This window comes from Aotus nancymaae, unplaced genomic scaffold (genome assembly GCF_030222135.1).
Source record: "Aotus nancymaae isolate 86718 unplaced genomic scaffold, 86718_ANA_hifiasm-v0.15.2.pri h1tg000040l, whole genome shotgun sequence".
In the NCBI taxonomy this organism is placed as follows: domain Eukaryota; kingdom Metazoa; phylum Chordata; class Mammalia; order Primates; family Aotidae; genus Aotus; species Aotus nancymaae.
Window position 1 is genome coordinate 120,461,030 of NW_026988454.1, and position 20,973 is coordinate 120,482,002.

General features: G+C 52.2%; 1 protein-coding gene across 9 annotated transcripts in view; it reads right to left on the minus strand.

The window, feature by feature from the left end:
- Positions 1-20,482, minus strand: part of FOXP4 (forkhead box P4) — a 38,292-nt gene extending 17,810 nt beyond the window's left edge. For 5 of the 9 annotated variants that reach the window (XM_012448618.3, XM_012448614.3, XM_012448617.3 and 2 more), the window contains exons 1-3: positions 17,731-18,060; positions 16,004-16,223; positions 4,400-4,495 (exon numbers count right to left, since the gene is read on the minus strand). In XM_012448618.3, the coding sequence (XP_012304041.1) occupies positions 4,400-4,495; positions 16,004-16,207 (300 nt within the window). In that variant the 5' untranslated portion in view covers positions 16,208-16,223; positions 17,731-18,060. Of the gene's footprint in view, positions 1-4,399; positions 4,496-16,003; positions 16,715-17,730; positions 18,062-20,226 lie in introns of those variants that run through there. The other 4 variants (XM_064361064.1, XM_012448612.3, XM_012448611.2 and 1 more) reach the window with 4 other exon arrangements.
- Positions 20,483-20,973: the final 491 nt, after the last annotated feature.

The window sequence follows — 20,973 nt, forward strand, 5'->3', positions numbered from 1 at the left end:
CCCAAAGGCTAACTTCCTGCTCTACAGTGGTATCATCCCAGAAGGACTCTCTGGAAAGCCAGGCTGCGGGGGTGGATGAGGGGGCCTGGGGTTGGAGGCAGACAATGGTATACTCAACTCCAGAGCCAGTCCCTAAGTCTGTTGTTGGGTGTTCCAGAGGCAGCTGGGGAGGCTGCTCAAAGAAGGTAGGTTTTGGCATCCAAAGACATGGAACAAGTACCATGGACTGTCCTTTCTTTCCACCTCCCGGGTGGGGGTCGGGGTGTTTGCCCAAGAAAGAGAGGCATCCTGGTGGGGGTGAACTCAGAGCCCTAGATTTCTGGGTCAGGTGACCTTGGTTTTTGTCCCTGATATTTACTAGTCTTGAAATCCCAAGCCTCACTTTCCCTGTCAGCTAACTGGGATTTGGGGCACCTGCCCTCCCCACATCATTAGAGAATGTTGCTGACTGCTTATTACATGCCAGGCACAGCAGCTGGCTAAGCCCTTTATATGTTTATCTCATGGAATCTTCACGGCAACCACGTGAGGATGGTACCATCATCGTTACCATCTCACAGATGAGATGGGGAAACTGAGGCCCAGAGAGGTTCAATAACCTGTCCCAACACTGACCCTGAAGGGACAGTGGGAGTAGGGGTGAAAGTGACTTGCACGCCATTAAATTCTATATAAATGTAAAGAAAATAACTTTTTAGAACATTCTGGAGTTTTCCTTTCCCCTCTTTCTCTCTCTCCTCCCCTGGTGGGCCTTAAGGGTGCTGCTAGACAAAAGTCACTGAGGACCAAGGCACTAGGCCCACTCAGTCTCACTGCTGCGAGAGCTCAACTAGAGACAAACACGGCCTGCAACAGGAGGGACTGAGACCAGACACTCCGAAGATTTTCCCAGGCACCAGGACTGTGAGTCACTGACAGGGGAATTCGAAAAAAGGATGCGGCCTTTCCTTCCTTGGGCCTTTATTCCTTGGAAGCAGGGGAATGGAAGAGATGACCTTGGAAGGCCTTCTCGGCACTTGCTGTTCCTGCCACTTGGCTGAGCAGCTGCCTGTGGAGGCTGCTACAGAGATCTGGAGAGACTGTATGGCGTGCACTCCTCTCGAGGTGGCCCAGTGGGGTCACAAAGGGTCGGAGAAGTGGCTGCCGCATGCTTATCTCCCGAGCTAGTTGACCTCATCCACCTCTCCCCATGCCCCTTGGGGGTCTGAGAACTGAACTGAGCTCCTCTGGTGTCCCTGCTGGCCCTTCGCCAGGCTCAGATGCCTCAGGATGGGTGTTCTGCAGCTAGCAGGCTCAGCAGGGTCCAAGAGTCACCATCTGGAGAGGGGCAGCTAAGTGCTTACTGAAGCCCTGGCAGGGTGAGCCCTGGGCTAAATGCTGGCAGCTGCCTCTAGCCCCCGCCTCAGGGACCTGGCACCCACCATGAATACAGTGTGCTCCACTGGATGGCCTGATTGAAAGGAACAGGGACAGTGCCTGACACACAGGAAGCTTATTTGAGGGCTGAGGGTGGGAATGAATGCAATTTGGTGCCAGGGTCAAGGACCCAAATTCAGTCTTAAGTATGGAGTCCCTGTGAGTTGGGGACAATGTGGGGAGATCAGGCCAGAGCTTGGTTTGGCTTAAACTCTCTTGCAAATGACCAAAAGGAAGTCCTCAAACTAATTCTGGGCTGGAGCTGCAGCAAGGAAAGAGAGCAGCGAGCTACAACGAAGAACTTCTGAAAATGCCAGATGGGGATGGACGAAGCCAAGGCCCCAGTCACCTCTGCCCCCACCATGCCCCCAACTCCCAGCCACCTGTGTGGCCTTCTATGATGGGCCTCTCCCTGGTGGGGCCCAGGCCTGGAAGGAGGGTTCCTCACTAGGCTGGAGCTGGAGACCTGATACGGTTTTGGAAACTCTTCTGAAGCTGGTTTTGGAGGAGAGGGGTGGTGAATGTATCTGGGAGGTGCGTGGGCAGAAAATCCTGCTGGGGAGCAGAGCAGCGTTCTGTGGGGACCCCTGGGAAAGGAGCTGCCCTTGATCTCCCTTCATTATCCACTGCACTCAGGCTCAAGATGCACTCCTCTGCTCGGGTGAGAAGCCCAGCCCTTGCTCTCCCCAGACCCTCACCAGTCTTAAGCTCACAGAAGAGCATTTCAAGGCCCTGGGCCCTACTTCCGGACAAGAATCCCACCTCTTTGGAGATAATAAACTTAGGAATAGGGGCAGAAGGCAAGGAAGGTATCCAGGATTGGAGGAGAAATAGAGGGATCAATATAGTTGGGGAATCCAGGCTCCTGAGGAGGCATAGCTCAATGGCCTCAAGAACCCCCAACTCCCCCAGAGCCTGAGAACCATCTGGCCCAGGCTTCTGCACCTGGGAAATATTGGCATTATTACTGTGCCAAGCACAAGGGATCATCACAATGCAGAGATTAAAAGTGTGAGTTCTGGAGCTACTGGGTTCAAATCCTCACTCTGTCCTCTATTTGTTGTATACTTTGGATAAGTTTCTTAACTTCTCTGGACCTCAGTTTCCTCATCTGCAAGATGGGACTAGAATAGTACCTCTCCCATAGGACTGTGAGGATAAATGAGATATCGTTAAAGTGCTTAGTGTCTACTTCATGGTAAGCACTCTGTAAATGTCAGTTGTTTAGTTTGGGATGTACTCAGTAAGTATTTGTGGAATGAATGAATGAATCAATCAATCGATCAATTTTGGGAAGGTAATGAGACAAGGAGAGAGAAGGCCTGAGAAAAGGGTCATTTTATCTGTCTTTCTGACCCTGAACGAGACCTCTAGGCCTCTCTCATTTTGGAGGGAGGGAGTTTCCTAAGGAAGATTCCATAGTCTCCCTTCCTCTCTCAATTATTTCAGATCTGTGACCCTTAATCCTCAGCTGAGAAGTCCTTCTGGATGTCTGACCCCAGTCCCTTCCACGACCATCAAGCTCCTTCCCTCCTGCCCTGGGTCAGCAGGCCCTTTCTGGTTTGGAGGAACGTTTGCTGTTGCCCAGCCTACTCCTTCCTGTTCTAAGCGAGGCCCAGGGTGGGGATGATTCAGAGTGGAAGCCCGAGGACCACTTCAGACCCAGGGAGTATGTGGGGGTCATTAATTTAAAGAGAACCAATTCTGACCGGCATGGGTATGAGAACCTTTTCAGTCATCCAGATGAGATCATTCTCTTCCTCCCTTTATTGACTTTCCAGATTGTGTCTTCCCCTCCTCCACCCCAGGCCATGCCCCCCTCTTTGCCCAGCTCCTCCCTTTGAGGGTTGTCTCCTTAGGGTCCAAATTTTTAAAAGGGGGTTACTGCTAAGGCTGCACATCTGTTGGGCACCTTGAACTTTTTCCAAACATAGACTTGTTTTATATAAAACCCAGACTTTGTCAGAGCACTGGAATCTCCACCCAGGACAAAGCCTGGTCCTGGGTCCTTCTCTAAGCACCCTGCACCCAACCCATGCTCCTCCTTACTTCCCTCAGCACCCAGCCCCAGACTCCAGAGCACCTCCGGCTCAGGACCAACCATGCTCACCCTACCTCCTTTAGATAAACTTCCTTTCAAAGCCTGGCTTAATCCTTTCCCCAATTCTGAGCCTCCTTCTGCTGGGGGAGGGGTGGGGGGGTAGCAGGGATGCTGGGCTGCTGGGCAGAGGGGGAGGGGAGCGGCTGCCCGAGTAGTGACCCCACCCGGACTCAGACTGCAATTCTCCCAAGTTCTTTGTGACACAAAAGGTAAACAGAAGGCCTGGCTCCCCCACCCCCCTGCCCACCCCCCACAGATCTCTCCTCCCCCAGCCAGCCAGATGGTCTGGCTGGCTGGGGGGAAGGGAGAAGGGGAAAAAAGGGCAGATTGTGCAAAGGAAAACAAAAGAGACAGAGAGACATCAAGAGACAGGAAGCATGGAGAGACTTCGAGAGAGTTGGTGGGTGAGGGAAAAAGGGGGAGGATAAGGGAAGGGGGAGACTTGGTGACGTGATAGCCAGCAACAGAGATCCCCTGGGAGGGGCTGAGACCCAGACAAGGGAACAGAGAGGGACAGAGGGAGTGACCTACAGGGACGCAGAAACAGAAACATGAGAAGTGACCGAGAGAGACCCTGAGGGGAAGAGGCAGGGGAGAGGAAACAGTGAGAGCTACAAACAGACAGGGAGAGCTGCAGACAAACTTTGAGCTACAGGGACGAAGAGGCCAAGCTGGCAGAAGGTCTGGCTGATCAGGTGGAGATGAGAGAAAGTGGAAGTCTTTTTGCCCCACCCCTGCAGTGACTGTATTTCCTTTGAAAACTTGCAAACGTTTTGGCATTGGGCCTGGTAAGAGCAGTTCGCCAACGGGTCCTTGCCCTCCCTCTGTGCCAGGCCCACTCTCCAGCCCAGCCCAGAGCCAGCAGGGTGCTCTCCTCCTCACCTGCACAGCAGAGGCAGACTGTTTGCTGTCATTGTTCCCTGGGGAGCTCAGGCCCGAGGCCTGCTGCAGCAGGAACTGTCGGGCCACCTGGAGAGCCTGCAAGACAGGGGCTGAGTCAGCAATGGCCTGGGAGGCTCAGTGGGATCCAGGGATTAGGGCGTGTTTGGGGCAGTAAGGAGAAGGAGCTCAGGGTAAGGTGGAAGGTCTTGGGGGTGAGAGGGTCACCGGTCCACAAGTGCTTGGGGTAAGGGCAGTAGGAGTCACCGAGAAGAGCAGTCAGGGTTCAGGAATCAGAGGCTCTAAGGACTCATCTTGGGACCCAGTGAAGTTTTGTTAGGACTCAATGGGGGCAGCAAATGAAAAGGCCCAATAGTCAAAAAAGGGCTCTAGAGGAAAGTAAAGGGGGTGGACTCAGGGCATTAGTAAATCAGTACTATTTGTTGAGCATCTACTATGGGTCAGGCACTGTATAGGCAAGAGCTTATTTAATCTTCCTCTGTAAGGCTGTGAGGTAGGGATTACTGCCCCATCTTGCAGATGAGGAAACAGAGTCTCCAGAAGGTTAAGTAATTTACCCAAGATCATACAGCTAGGAGGTATCAGAGCCAGGATTTGAGTCCAGGAAGCCTGGCTCCAAGGTCAACTGCCTTACTGGGTAGTCAGTCTGTGAGGGTGTGGGGGCTAAAAAAGCAGGATTCACTGTGGAGCCAGAGCATACAGTTGGGAGGATGAAGAGAGAGCCCTGGGGTCAGTGGCACAAGGTCTGAGTACCATGTGACTTTCTGAGTTCAAGGATTGTACATGCATGGTGCTAGAGGAATTAGATCAAGTTCTGAAAGGTGAACTATCAGCAGAGATGCATGGATCATGGTTGTCTGGACTTGGTGGCCACAGTGGCTTAGACTGAACTGAGCCAGGGGGGTCAGGAGTAGGAAGCATATAGAGACTGCTAGAGGAATGGCTCTACTGGGTCAGCATGACACTCAAGGAGTAGGAGGGGCCTGGGAGGTAAACTGATGGGCAGTGAGACTTCTGGTAGGAATGAGGGATCAGGAGGGCCCAGGAAATTATCTGTGAGGCCAGCCAAGCACTCTATGCCCACTCTGTGGGTCAGTGGAAGGTCTGAAGGCAAGTTCTGAACCCACATTTCAGGAGTACAAAACTTAATCTGCCTCCAGACTGCTCAAGACCCCCTTGGGAGCCAGTGCAGTTGCGTCCAAGCCCTTGACACAGGGCTCCAATCTTAGGTAGTCCTGGGTTTGAATCTCAGCTGTGCGGCCTGCCGGCCACGACCTTGGGCAAGTTATTGCAGTTCTCTGCACTTCAGTCTCCTTATCTGCAAAACTGGGAGACTACCCATCTCCAAATTACTAGGGGGATTAAAGGACCAATGTTTGCCATCCAGTTGGCATTTGGGAAGTGTTCACTCCCTTCAACTCTTATTAATCTCTCAACAATTCTCCATTTCACCTCCTCCAGCCTCTCCCCAACATAGCCTTGTGCCCTGCGCACTTATTAGATGAAATGAGCCCGCTTGTGGCTCACTCTCACATCTGTTCACACACGCACTTGTTTTTTCCATATGGGCTCCTATTCTCCAACCCCGCCACAAGCACCTTCAAGGAAAAACCTTTTAAGGTGAGATATGGCTGCACTACCCATTGCTCAACAAGGGAAGAGAGTGACCACTGTGTACCAAGCATTTACACACATCCACCTTCGTGCGAACAGCCGAGCCTCCCGAGGCTTTACATCTAGTTTACCTGAGGATGGTATCTAAATGCGCACTGGCTTATTGACAGGAATGTGTCCTGCAGCAAACCTGGAGCTCAGATTGGTGTGCTCCCCATAGGCAACCCCCACCCCACCTCCTTCCCTGGACCTCACACCCAGAGAAGTGCCCTGGGCTTCCAGAGGGAGGCAGGATGTTTCTCCTCTTTCAGATTCACTTTGGAAAGCAGCAATCTGACCTTTTAAGTAAAAAGACTCTGTGGAAAGAGGAGTAAGGAACGGGGGTGGGTGAGGAAAGGCAGGGAGTCAGGTGGTCATCAGGAAGGAGCCCCTGCCTCTACTACCTTGCTTTTACAAATCCCTCCAGGTCTACTGACAGGTGCTCTTTGTCCTTCAAAGGTGGAGGTAGGATAGGGAGGAGGGGGTACAGGGATTAGAAGCCAGGGCACAAGGGTTGGGGAAGAAGATGGCTCAGAAGAGGCTGGCCAGCCCAGGCGACCCCAAAGGGACACTGGTTGGGGTGGGGAGATGAAGCACTCCAGATCCCTGGGGAGCAGGAGGGAGCAGCAGGGGAGGGGCTTCTGGGGGAAGCTGGGGGCAGAGCCCTGTTCAGTCTCTTGGGGTGGAGTGAGGAAGTGGCCAGGGGAGTTGAATTCACTCCCTACTGACTCTCTTACTTTGTGGTCTCCTGGAGCATGAAATTACACAACTTACAGGAAAAAAATGACAAGGCCTGGCAATCTCATTCTTGAGACCTCCCTCCGTGTGACAGGCCCTTCTCACCCCCTCACCCCACAACCTTTCCTTCTTCCTGCCCAGGCCAGTGCCCTCCCCTTCAGGCCAGATGAGAGCCAGGTAAGACCTTAGGTCTGGCCAAGGCTCCCCTCTCCCACCTTCCCACCATTCCTGCTCATATGAAGGTCCTCACTCACCCACTCCTCTCACATCTATGAAGTACCTGCTGTGTGCCAGGGACCAGGCTAGATGCTGGGAATCCAGAGAAACAGAACATGGCCTCTGCCCCCAGGGCTCACAGCTCAGGTTCTGTGATGATAGTCTCTTATAAAAAATGATAAGGAACTAGTCAGCCAGAATCGAGGGTGGGTGCCAGGGCTCAGAGAAGGCCTTCTACCTGGGGAAGTCTGAGAAGGCTTCCCAGAGGAGGTGGCAACACTAACCGGAGTCTCGCCGTCTGAAGGGAGAGTTCACACGGTGAATGTGGAGGGTCACATCTACCACTACCATGCTGCTGCATCAGATGTGTTCACACTGCCTCCTGGCACCGGGGCCTGGAGATCACTGGACCGCCCACATCCAAGAGACGTGGGAAATAACGGGTCCTAACTCTGGCAGATCCAGCCTCACTTTCTTTGATGATGCCAACCAGACTGGGGCCTCCTTGAAAGCACAGATGTTGTCAAATGTAGCTGTGAACCCCCACCGCCACCCACCAGTATACAGCAGCCATGCGATATCGACTCACAAAACTCATTTTAGTCTAGGCTGAATACGGTCAGCCAGCGCTAAGCTTAGCAGCTAACATATGCCTTGCAGCTTTCAAAGCACTTTTTCAAACATTTAATTGAAGCTTCACAACACTGAGCTAGGTGGAGCAGGTATTGATGTCCCTATTTTACAGACAAGAAAACTGAGGCCTTAGGTTCCACAGCTAAGAAGTGGGAGAGCAGGGCTTACCCCACTAAGGGGTCTCCACGATCCCATGCAGAGTGCAGCAAGGCCTTCAAATCTGCCTTTCCCCTCATCTGCATGTGTTCAGCCCTCCAGTGAGAAAGGGAAGTGAAGATGGAGGTAGAGGAGGAAGACCAAGAAAGGAAACTCCAGGGGAAAGGTGGGCTCAGTTTCCCTTCCCTAGAAACAAGAGATAACCAAACACAGCCCTGGGTGAGTAAGATGTTCAGATACCCACTCAGGAAGAAGCCATTATGGAAAACAAGGAAGAAGGGGCTTAAGTAGAATGGGAAACAGGGAGCCATTTGGCCTCTCAAACCTTACTTTTTCCCTCCTTCTACCCCTTGGACTGAAAACCGAATGTCCAGCTCTGTGGTTTGGGGATGATGCCCAGTTTTCCTCTAAGGGAGGTGTACTGTCCATTCATGCATGGACTGCAAGAGAGATCTGGAGCCAAGTCCTGGCTCCGTCATATACTGGGTAACCTTGGGCAAGTCAACATCTCTTTGAGCCTCCCCATACTTTCTTCATGGGGTTCCTGGGAAAAGCACATGTGACTATGCACATGGAGTACTTAGCACACTGCCAGGTACCCAGTAGGTCCTGGATGAACACTATTACTATGATTGATCTTTCACCAGCAGCTCCTGGTCATTTGCCTGGTGCCACCCAGAAGGCCTTGCTAACCAAACCCACTTTCAGCCCAGCCCCCATTTCCCCTCAAGCTTAAGAACTCAGTCTCGGTAATGAAGCTGAACTCTCCTCCCCCATCCCCCATTCAGAAGTCATTAGCAGGATCTCTGCAATTAGGAACAAATGGCTTATAACGGATGGCATCCAGGGAGGGCAGTTTGGATGGAGGAGAATGAAGCTGTAGCTTTGAGGGCAACAGGGAGCTGCTATGAATAGAAAAACAAGTCTTGGTGCTGTGGGGTCTCTCTCTCTCCTCCAGAATGGGATCACACTCCTATTTCTGGTTCTGGGAATTTTGGGTGGTGGGAGGGGTGGGAGAGGGGTCATTCTCTCCAGGAAGCCAGGTGCAGGGCTGTTTACCAGACCTTTCAGCAGGCTGGAGGGTCCCAGATCTGTGTTGGGGTGCCAGCCTTATTCTCTGTGTGTGTGGGAGGGTGGGGACGTGATAATCAGGGGGATGAGCTTGAAGGGCTGCTGAGAATGAGAAGTCGAAGAGCATGGGCCACAGCCCTGGAGAGCTCCAAGTGTTAGAGGGTATCGAGTCTAGCATTTCTCAAATTGCTGCTTGTGGCCCAGTAGTGGCTCATAATATCAATTTAGCGGGTAAAAAATAGGAATTTTCTAGTTCACTGATAAATGAAGAAATAGAGATCCAGAGATGGGCAATGATTTGCCCAATGGGACACAGTGGCAAAAGCAGAACCTGAATGCACCAGACCTGAAACTGGGCTCTGCACAGGGAAGAGAAACCGAGCACCGGCCAGCGAGATGGAGGAGGTACTAGCACATTCTGGTTTAATTTGGATTGTGGTGAGGGACAGCCAAAAGAAACAAACTCCAAACTTCCTTTGTCTGCCTCTGGCTGGTTTTGGCAAAACTGGGATTCAGTCTTATCTAAATTGTCTCCATAATTAATTTTCACTGGGAATTGGCTGAATTTAGGAAAAGGAGGGACTAGAAGGGTATCTGAGCATGCTGGCCCACCTCACCCCATTCCAAACCAGAAATGCATCCCGAGGAAAGCCTATCACTTTTACCTCCAGAGCCACAGCACAACTATTAACTTAGCAACAATTTAATGAGTGGTTATTAAGCCCCACAGGGCACTCAGTGTCCTTAACACTGGGGACTCAGTGTCTTTAAAGGGGCTCACATTCTAATAGGCTGAGACAGATATTACACAAAGAGACAAGCAAACTCTGAGCTGGTGGTGAGTGTTATGCAGAGGCTGGCTGGCTGGCTCTGTGGTGTGTGGCCAGGGAAGGGCTCTCTGAGGAGACACATCAGCAAGAGGCAACTCTTCCAAGCGAGAGTATCTGAGGTGGAAAGAACAGATGGTGCAAGGGACCTGCTGTGGGAAAAGCTGGGCATATTATGAATTGAAAAGCCAGTGTGGCTGAGAGAAGAGTGGCCTGAGAAGAAGTCCCAGAGCTGTGCAGGGGCCAGATTACACAGGGACAATGATTTTTTATTTCATTCTACACTTGAAAAATCACTGGAAGACTTTGAGCAGGAAGTGATAGAGTCTTTCAGGGTAGACACTTAACTTACTGCTAGTGAACAATGGATGCCTAGTAAGTACTCATTGGTTCAAAGTAAAGAAGGAATACCTCTTCATCTACCCCTCAAAATGCAACTCCTCAGGGGCCAGAGGGTGGAAGAAAGGGGTACAGGAAGGAGGAGTTAGAGGGCAGTGGCCCTGACCACTAAGGGCACTGATCTTGGGGGAGGAAAGTTCTCAACCAGCCAGGCTTTGTCCTCCAGCAAAGAGACATAAAAATGAAATTACACAGAGAAGGGGGACAAGGAAGGTGGGGAGAGGAGCCCATAAAACCCCCGAAGTTATTCCGCACCTTTTTCCCTTGAAAAAAAAAAATGCTTTTTGGAAAAGGCTGTAAATTTTTTTTACACCAACCTCGTAAAAATGACATCGGCGCATTCTCAAATTAGAACCATTAAAATGAAAACCAGCAATGCACAGACGCAGACAGGCCCATGTGGGTGGGAGACGACTCACATCCTGGGCGTACAGCCCCAGCTTCAGGACCCCTTCCCCACCAAGTGTCGAAAATGCCTCCTCTCTACAAGGAACTAGTCTCTGGCCTCAGAGAGATGAGAATTTACAGCTGAACTCAACAGCGTGGATGAGGGAGCTGTGATCCTTCAAAGGGCTCCTTCATTCCCCACACCACTGCTCTCAAACTCAGGCAGGCTTTACACCAGCAGTGTCCGGCCTCTGCCCACTTCCAGCAATGATGCAGCCCAGGACTCATTCGACTCCTGCAGCCAAAACCAGCTCTGCAGGGTGTCATGAGAGAGAGGGCCAGAGTCCTCAGTGCCTGGAAGGAACCCTCTGACCACCAGCAAGGAGGTGAAACCACCAAGGTGGTGGCCGATAGCTGAGAGGTGGTGGTGCAAAAATTCCCATGATCACTTTCCTCACTCGTGGCGTTTGGAGGTGGCTAACAGACATACCTGACCCCCCCCGTATCTATGGAGTTCTCTGGAAGTGGGTCTGTGCCAGGGTCTGGGTTCTGAGCTGCTTCACTCTAGCCACTTCTGCAGTGTAGGGTTGGAGTGGGGGCAATGGAGCGGGGGAAGGAGTTCTCGTCCTGAAGATTCCTACTGGGTCTTCTCAGAATAAAGATGCTCCCCCAGGGGAAAAGCTAGCTCTCCCATTGAGGGTTCCAGGCCAAGTTCTGCCCTGATGAGGTGACCTTAGGATGCAGCCTTCCCCACTTCAATCCTCAAGATAAATCCTTTCTCAGAAGGAACATTCACCTCCCTTCCCCAAATTCTCCTCAGTATCCCCAGTTCTAATCAGTAGGGACAAGAATTCTGCTATAAAGGGGAGGTGAGGGAGGGGAGAAAAAGAGGGAGCTCAGAATTCCATATTAGGAGGGAAGCTGGGGGCTCTCCTGCTGGTAGAGTGGGCTGGCTCCTTTTAGTCCCAAGAAAGCAGGGGTCTGCAGGTCCCTCCTCCAAGCCCCAGCCCCACCCTCCGCCCTCCTAGCACTACTGCCTCCTAGGGGAATTTTCCAACTTAGGAAACTGGGCTGCCTTTGGCTCACAGGCACCTGGGAGGGGTACAACGTGGGGGATGGTTAAGGCCCTCTCCCAGCTACAGCACTTCCCAGCTCCTCCCACCTCCCACCTGCCTTCCTCTCACTGTGTCCAGGCCAAGGAGGAAAGGGCGGTTTCTGAGTGTTCTCCAGCAGCTGGTATGAACTGGTATGATGTGCCTAAGCTTCCCCTCTGAAAAGTCGAGGCCCCAACTCTCCCTCCATGCCCTGGCTACTCCACAGGAGGGGCTCATTCTCCGGAAGGAAAAGATAGAATGCAGAAGGCATGCAACCAGACAGGATCTGGGGCACGCAGGCAGGAGTCCTGAAGAGAAATGGGCCCCGGACCTGCAGACGAAAGACAACTGTTGAGTGAGCGAGTGAGTGAGTGAGTGAGTGAGTGTGTGTGTGTGTGTGTGTGTGTGTGTGGTGGGGTGTGGGAAAAATGCACCCTCTGAATCCTCCCTTTCCCCCGCTGTCATCCCTTTAAGTAGCTTGGGCAGAGGAGGGCCAGATGGGGGAGGATAAGGAAAAAAACCTCTCTTCCATTCTTCTTTTCCCCTCCCCCAACTCCCTGACATTCCCCCTGATCTCTTTGAAGGGGGGTGAGTTAAAAGCCCATTAATGTGCAGAGCCCCCCAACCCTTTTGAATCTCCTCACAGGATGTGAACGGGGTGGGATTTGGCCCAGTCGCCACGGCAACTGCGATGGGAGTTCCCAGACGCTAGGCAACCCTCCTGTGACCCTCACTGACCTGTCACCCCTGCAACCAATGGACAATGGCAGTGCGCACTCCAGAGGCCCAGGGACGCCTTTCAGGCAGCCTCAGCACTACCGCCAGCGGCTCTGCCTGCCCCCACCTCATCGCTCGGCCCTCCTGGCCCCAACTTGGCCAGTGCACCCAGACCAGCCCCCAAGACCTCCCCTCCCAAAATCTGGTACATACTTCTCCTAGGCTCCATCACCCCTATCAGACAGTCCTAAGGGTATTTGTGGGGTCCCACTGGGAACATTTTCATACAAGTGAAATAAGATTAGGATAAAACACAAGGGCAACTTTCAAATAAAAGAGCCATCCCATAGGGTAAAAATGCAGGGAGGGGCACTGTGGTAGAAGCATTTGCCTTGGTGAGGGAGGGGATGGGTCGTGGGTGTGTCTACAGTCTAGTGTATTTTTTAACAGCAGCTGGGGATCACCAATGCCAGCTGGCCAGCACGGTGCCCAGTGCAAAATAAGTCTGAAGGTGTTTGCAGATTGACTGCTCCAGAGTCCACTGCACTTCCTGCAACTTACCCTCAGGATAGACAGATTCCCCATGGGGGTAAGACTGCAGACTTGGTGAAGCCCCAAGGACAGCGTGGAGGTGGCATGGCTCTGTCACTCGCCAATGACCAGGCTGGGATGAGGGAGGCGGAAGCTGGGGCCTTGAGGGCCGAAATGGGGAAGCCAGCCAAGGACCCTCTCCCTCTAGTTAAACCTGGCCTGGAAGCCAAGCCAGGTCACCCCCCAGCCTCTGTTTAAACAAGCTCCCAGCCTGCTGGTTGCATGGAAACAAGCGCCTGCTCTTGTTCCGAAGTGACGTGGCCACCCTCTTCAGCACTGTTTGTTTCAGCCTAAAGTCCTGTCACGGGCCTGACTTCTGACTCGACCTGTTTATCTCTCTCCTCTCTGTCAACTCATTACTCCCAAAGGCCAGGATTGCATTTCCAGGGCTTGTTTACTGAGAGCAGGGGAACAAGGACCGACAGACAGACCGACAAAGGCAGAGGGGCCTGGAGAGCCACGGAGGGTCCCAGGAGAATGGGACCAGTGCGTTGTCCACCGACCCTCTCCCACCCCACTTCCTATCGAGTTTGCAGATGGCGCTAAAGTGGCTATTTAGGGCCAGCGGGCAGCACTGCTTTTATATCACAGAGCCCCTTTAGGTTGGAAATGAAATGCACTCATTTACTCATCAACAGACAATTCTTTAGCACCCACTATACTCGAGGCCTTGCTGCCTCCATTTCCCAGGGGGACTGCACGATGGAGAAGAAGCAAAGGGGCAGGTGTGCTGAGCCCTCAACTAGGAACTGGGAGACTGAGGTCTACGCAGCCTTTATTGTGCCATCTCGACAAGTCAGAGCCTACCTATGGCTGTCTCATCTGTGAAATGGGAATAATCATATTGACCTAACGGGGATGGTGAGCTGATTTGATGACAGCATACCTGAAGGCCCGAAAGCACCAAACAGAAGAAAGGCATCTGTTTGTCCTCTAAGGACTTTGTGGTCAGGGTTGAGCAGGAACCCAAAGGGCCAGGCTCTCTTTCCTATACTTGTTTAACCTACAAGTAGGAACTTTTGTTGTTGGGGACCAGAAAATGTTACCCTTGAAGGTCCCCGAAAAGCTTCATTCATACATTGAGGGTAGAGAATAGCCCACGGACAGTTTCATTTCAATTGAAACTCTTGTCATTTTAAGTTTGCAAGGTTCTTTTCATAGTTTGGAGCCAAGAAAACTTTTTTAATGTTCCTTGGCCCTGGGCACTATGCCTATAGTGAGCCCAAATGGATAAAACAGCCCTCTGCCTGCCTCCAACTCCCCACCCCAGTTTATTTGTGAAACAGATATAGGATTTTCCAGGACTGTGGGATATTCCCCAAAACAAACAGCAGTAACTGGAACGTGGAATATAGATGGGAAAACATGGCTCATGTGCAATGCAGAACCAAGAAACCTGATCAGTACAGACAGTGCCGTCTTTCCCCACCCCAAACATTTCCCCAGTTATCCAGAGATCTGTATTCGTTCTTCACTTTCAGTAATTTTTTAAAAGAAACTTTCCAGTTTCAGTACTCCCGACCTCCACCACATTCAAAATTTTTCATAACTCTTGTTTCAGAGAGGGAAGAGCTGGCCATACAAAATGGGTGGCCTTGGGGATTCCTGGTGGGGCATGTTTTGCTATTATGTTGGTTAAGGGTAGGATTTTGTCCTTTAACCTTCTCTCCACAGCAGACGGCACAGACTCTGTGGGTCTCTTCCCCAGACAACCTGCTTAGGATGGCATGGGAGATGCCAGCAAACTCCTGAGGACTCTCTCCCTAGGGAAGGGCATCAGGCTCTTCCCTGTTCCAGTCTCCACCAGTGGCAAGAGAAAGTGATTTTTGAGGTCCTCCATTCGGCTCACATCCACATTGACAAGTGAGCTGCACGTGTTGCACACCCAAATTGCATCTAATCCTAACAACTCTGTACTTGAGATGCCAAGGAGGCCAGGGCTCAGGAAGGCCTATGACTCTGTCAGGGTCATGCCGCTGGTTAAGGGGCTCGCTGGGACTTAAACCAGGTTTCTTCAATTCTTGCTTTACTGCTGGCTGACCAGCTCCGTGCAGGGGTGCCAAGCTGCTGATGGTGCTGCTTCCAGTCTGACTTCTGGCTCTAAGAAATATGGTGGGAAAGGGACCCTTAGGGGTTATGAAGTTGGGTTGTAGGAGAAGGAGGACAGAGTCCTAGGGTGAACTTGAGAGAGACAGCAGGGCCACAGAGGGGCACATGAGGGCACCGTGGAACATATGTGCATGCACACATGAGGCAGGAGTGGGGTACTAAGCAGGAAGGTAGACACAGGCCCCTGCTTCTCCATGTTCCTAGCAGACCCCAACCCCAACGCCAGGGCTGGCTGGGCAGGTTCTCCTCAACTTGTCAAGCATGATTCTCCCTTTTTCCCTGGGTGGGACCAGGACATGAACCCCTGCTCTGTTATCACCCAACCAGATCTAGACCCATTCTAAGTGCCTCTAGGTCCTCAGAGAGGCTGGTCTTAAAACTCCTGAACTCTGTACTTTAGGGTGGAAGAGGAAATAGAAGACACAGACAGGGGTTCCCAGTTTGAGTCCTAAAAATGGAGGTCTGCCTTTGCCTACCTCTCTTGGCCTTTACTCAGCTGCCTGGGCCTCTCTTCATAGCTTGGAAGCTTGGATTGGAGGCCCAGGCTGACTCGGACGCGGAGAATGTTTTGCAACAGAAATAATGTGAAGGTCCCTGTGTGCACAGCACTCTCTTAGCCCTGTTCAATTAGCCAGTTTTCTAGCCAGTGTGTAGGTGAAGAGTGGAGTGTCCCACAACCCAACATGCCAATCTCATGCCTGCTGCCCAGGTGTGTGTCTGTCTCTTCTTATTGGCACTTCTGGGACCGTTTCAAGCTTCATGATCTCAGACCTCCAAGTCCCACTTCTCTCTCTTGAAAATGCTGTGGTAGCCCAGGCTCAAGGTGGCCACCAGAATGGGAGGGTGCACAGGGAGTCCTCAGAGGCTGAACTGTCTTAAGAATGGTAGTGATGCTGCCTGGCAGGGAGTGCTGCTCCAGCAGCCAGGATGAAGTGGCATGAGGCCTAGTGCCCCTTCTCCCCCTCCCTGATACCCCAAGGCGTGCCAGCTCCTACCTGTTGCTGCTGGAAGTGTAGCAGCTCCGCAGGGCTCATCTCACCATTGCTATCTGCACCCGTGGTCACGTCCCTGCCTGTGCCACTTGCGGTTGTCCCTGTGGGCCCGCCGCCACTGCCATCGGCTTGCCCGGAGAGGCTGCCCACGCCATTCTGACCGGATGGAGCCGACCTGATTGTCTCTGAGGCAGATTCCACCATCATGTCGCTCTAGCGGGAACTGGAGGAGGAAGAGAGACATGGGGGAGAGGCTGAGGCTCAAGGCTGAACGTGCAGTGACTGCTGATCCCCAAAAACACAACCATCACCACAGGAGGAGTTGGGCATCCATTCCTCCTCAACTTCCCAGAGGTTGCTCCTGGGACACCTGATGGAGTGTGGCCCCTCTTGATGTCCCCGGAGGTAAGGGGTGGCTCCACATTCCCCAATGTTTTTTTGACTTCTAGGAGACCTCGTGCTGGGTGGGGAAGGGAGGAGACAAAGCCCTTGCATTGCCCCTTTCGGTGGTTTTTTTTTTTTCTTTTTTTGTCCCAGTTGAGGTTTTGCACTGTTTATAATAATGACATGAAGCAGGGCTTTTTTAGTTTAAGACAAAGTCTCACTCTGTCACCCAGGCTGGAGTGCAGTGGCTCTATCTTGGCTCACTGCAGTCTCCACCTCCTGAGTTCAAGTGATTCTTCTACCTCAGCCTCCTGAGTAGCTGGGACTACAGGCACCCACCACCCCGCCCGGCTAATTTTTTTTTTAGACAGAGTTTTGCTCTTGTCGCCCAGGCTGGAGTGCAGTGGCTCGATCTCAGCTCACTGCAACCTCTGCCTGCTGGATTTAAGCAATTCTCCTACTTCAGCCTCCTGAGAAGCTGGGACTACAGGTGTGTGCCACTATGCCTGGATAATTTTTTTGTATTTTTAGTAGAGACAGGGTTTCACCATTTTGGGGAGTCTGGTCTCGAATTCCTGTCTTCAGGTGATCCACCTGCCTCAGCCTCCCAAACTGTTAGGATTACAAGCATGAGCAACCGAGCCCAAACTTTTGTGTGCATTTTTAGTATAGACGGGGTTTCACCATGTTGACCAGGCTGGTCCCAAACTCCTGACCACCCGCCTCAGCCTCCCAAAGTGCTGAGATTATAGGTATGAGCGACAGCACCCAGCCCCCCTATGGATCTTAAACCTACACCAACAAAGCAAAGACAAAAGTTATTCACTAGGGACCCACCACACTGCTGCCTTTCCACCCACACCTGAAATGGACTTTGTGTTTGCTCCCATCCCAGGACAGACCACCTTCTCCAGGCCACAGAAGGTCCAAAGCAATAATTATTCTACAATAAAAAAGGCCGCCACTTGCCCAGCACCTACTGGGAAGCACACACTGGGCTTGGGCATGGAGGTATGCAATGAAGGGAAGCCCTGGTGCCATTTTCCATCTTCCATTTTAAAGCCCTCAGCCCAGAGCCTGGTCAAAAAGTAGACACTTTTGACCTCCAGAGTAGCTGGGACTATAGGGATACACCACCAAGCCTGGCTAATTTTAGTAGAGATGCTGGCCAAGCTGGTCTCGAACTCCTGGCCTCAAGTGATCCACCCGCCTTGGCTTCCCAAAGTGCTGGGATTAAGGGATTATAGGCATGAACCACTGCACCTAGCAAGGTTCTGCTATCTTTAGTACGAAAAGCTGTTCTCAAATTCTGGGGGGTCCCCAACTACCCACCAGAGTCACAGTACCTTGAGAGGAACATGGATTTCAGTCAAACAGGTCAGATCATGCTTGGTATCCACTACTGATATTTGACACATCTTAAACTCCCTAACTCTCAGTTTCCTTGTCTGTAGTAGAACGATGTTTCTCGGCACCTATGGGGGATTGGTTCCAGCACCCTTGTGGATACCATAATCTCCAGATGCGCAAGCCTCCCAGTTTGTCCTGCAGGACCTGTGGATACAAAAGTTGGCCCTCCCTATCTGTGGGTCCTGCATGCTGAAAATACTGTACAGTATTTTCCATCTGTGGTGGACTGAATCCACGGATATGGAACCTGTGGACTAAAAGGGCCAAGTATATTTCATCCCAGCCTCTGAGTCTTTTTTTTTTTTTTTTTGAGACGGAGTTTCGCTCTTGTCATCCAGGCTAGAGTGCAATGGCGCGATCTCAGCTCACCGTAACCTCCGCCTCCTGGGTTCAGGCAATTCTCCTGCCTCAGCCTCCTGAGTAGCTGGGATTACAGGCACACGCCACCATGCCCAGCTAATTTTTTGTATTTTTTAGTAGAGACGGGGTTTCACCATGTTGACCAGGATGGTCTCGATCTGTTGACCTCGTGATCCACCCGGCTCGGCCTCCCAAAGTGCTGGGATTTCAGGCGTGAGCCACCATGCCCGGCCGCCTCTGAGTCTTTTGAGGAACAAACAAAACAAGCATGTACATGGCACCTGACAGAGCAGGCCCCAGTATTGATCAGCGCCTTCTCCACCCACCCTAATTGTAAGGGTGAGAACATTCAGACCCAAACAGGTCAAGGACTTGGCCCAGATCGCACAGAGATCATCAAGGGATTTGAGAAGCCACATGAGCATTTAGCAAGGTCCATGGAAGCCAGCCAGTTTCTTTCCCCCAATTTGGTCTCCTTTGGCCTAGGCAGACCCTATAACCACATGGTCTCCTTGACCCAACTGACAGATGAGGGCCTTGTAGGTAACCAGTGAGAAACTGCAGAAAGAGACTGGACTGTGATTTCTCTAGTTCCTTCCCCAAAGCATCTCCTTCCTACTCCCAAATTCTCTCCTTTCACTCCAGTACCCGGCCATTTGCTCAGCTTTCATCCTGGCTGGAAGCAGAGTAGGGAGGAGACAAAGAACTACAAGGGGTCCACAGAAGCCACATCACTGTTCCTGTGGCCCCTCTTTGTCTGTGACTCTGGGTGTCAGTGTCCCAGTGAATCTGAGTGGCCTCCCAAGTGCCCTGTATTTGTGAATTTCTCTGTATGTTCCCAAGGGCTTGCTCTTCCCCCAACCCAGCTGCTGCTCCACTCCTAACTTCTGAGAGGAGCTGGGCTAGGGTAAGGGCAGGATGGCAGTGATGGTTCCGAAGACATTGAGCACTCGGTCTCAGGCCTTAATGGTCATGTCAGCCTGAGGGCTAGTGGCAGTGAAATGATGGATGGGGTGGGCACCATCCTCCACTAGCCACAGCACAGGGCTCCATCCCCCTCCCCTGAAACCACCCAGCCAGCAGCACCTTCCCCACAAGCTGAGGCCTGGGCCTCAGCTACATGAGGGGGATGGGGAGACAGGAGGGAGGGCCCCCCTCCCCAACCCTGGCTCTGCTGGTGGTGGAGAGCAGCTGCCCGCTCTGATTCCAAGTCTAGCTTCTCTGAGATCTGAGAACTCCTGGGCCCCAGGGGACAAAGACCAAAGCCTCAGGGGTGAATGCATGCAAAGGAGAAAGGAAAGAGAATCTGGCAGTTACTTCCCTGGGGTTAGGGAGAGTGCCCCTCTTCCAACACTCAAGTAATACCATAAAGTTGCAGATCAGACAGTTAAGTTTGGAAAAAGAGAAAAAAGGAAGAAGGAGGATGCAGACAGAGGTGCTCCTTTCTTTTCTGTCTTCTTATTGGGGGGATACAGAGCGACACCCAGTGAACAACATAATTGCTGCAATGTGGTGTATAATAATAGCTATTCAGAGGCCGATCATTCATATTAAACAGGGTGAAGCAAGCCTCTCATTTGCATGCTTGAGATTATATGCATTTGAAAAGTCATTTCCGCAGGGTGTATGAATGGCATTAATTCCCATGTGGCACGCTCTGCCCCCCTCCAGGGCCTTCACCCCACTGACACACACCCATACACCACCTTCAATGCTCCCGCCCACCTACCAACATACCCCCCAAACCTGCATGACAGGTACTCCCAAGAGCTTTCTGAATTCCCAGCTCTGCCCTGGGACACCTGCCCTCCAAGGACGAGCACACTGGCAGCCTCATGTCTCCTGCCCACCTCCTCACAGGGTATCGAGACTTACTGTGGTGAGCAGGTTCTGGGTGCCTGGGACACCACCCAGCCACCTAGAGACAGGATGGGGTGGGGTGCTGGCAGGAGGCCTTGATTATCAGTGCCCTGTAACTGTAAGGGTGTGGGGCATGGAGGAGGAAGTCAGTGTCCACAGGAGCCTGAGCCCTGGCTAGGGGAGCAGGTAGGGGCCTGGGCTCAGCCACATACCATTGTGAATGCTCTGTCTTCTCTCTTCTCTGAGCCTCTATTTCCCCATCTCTATATGGATAGGCGGTCTTGAAGGTCTCTTTTCACTCTCAGTCTGGCATGTGGACATGAAGCCACAGTATTTCAGTGAATACTGGGAGGCACTGATGGTCCACTGGAGTCACAGCTGGGTCCCTTTCCCAGTGGACTCCACCCAGTGAAGACCTGAGCTGCTTCCTCTGGTACTGAGGGGCAAGCTCCAAAAGGCCCTCCTTCCTTCTCCACACACCCCTAGCCTCCCCATCCATGCTCCTCCCCCAGCCACCAAAGTCCTCAGCAAGGAGCAGCTGAACACCTGCGGAAGAGAAAGGCAGAGGCTCTGAGAATTAGACCATCTGCTTTCTAGGCTCAGCTGTGTGACCTTGGGCAAGTCACTGGGCTGCTCTTTCTGCCTCCATACAATGAGGTGGGGGTTGGTCAGGAGTCTTTCTAAGGTTCATCAATACTGGGTTCTTATCCCACACCCCAGACTTCCCATACCCCTCTCCTACCACATGTTGGGGGCAAATGGAGACAGCACTGGAGGCCGAGTTATTCTGGCAGGTCCAGGATTTGTCTGAGGCTCAGGTCCTGTACTTGGACAGGACCTAGTCGGCCATCCCTCAGCGTTCCCCGTGGGGGAGCCAGGGCACCTGGGAGCTTAAGTCGGGCCCGGAGGCTCCTGCAGATGCCGTCGGAAGGAAGCTGGGTCAAACCTGCGGCCGCCTC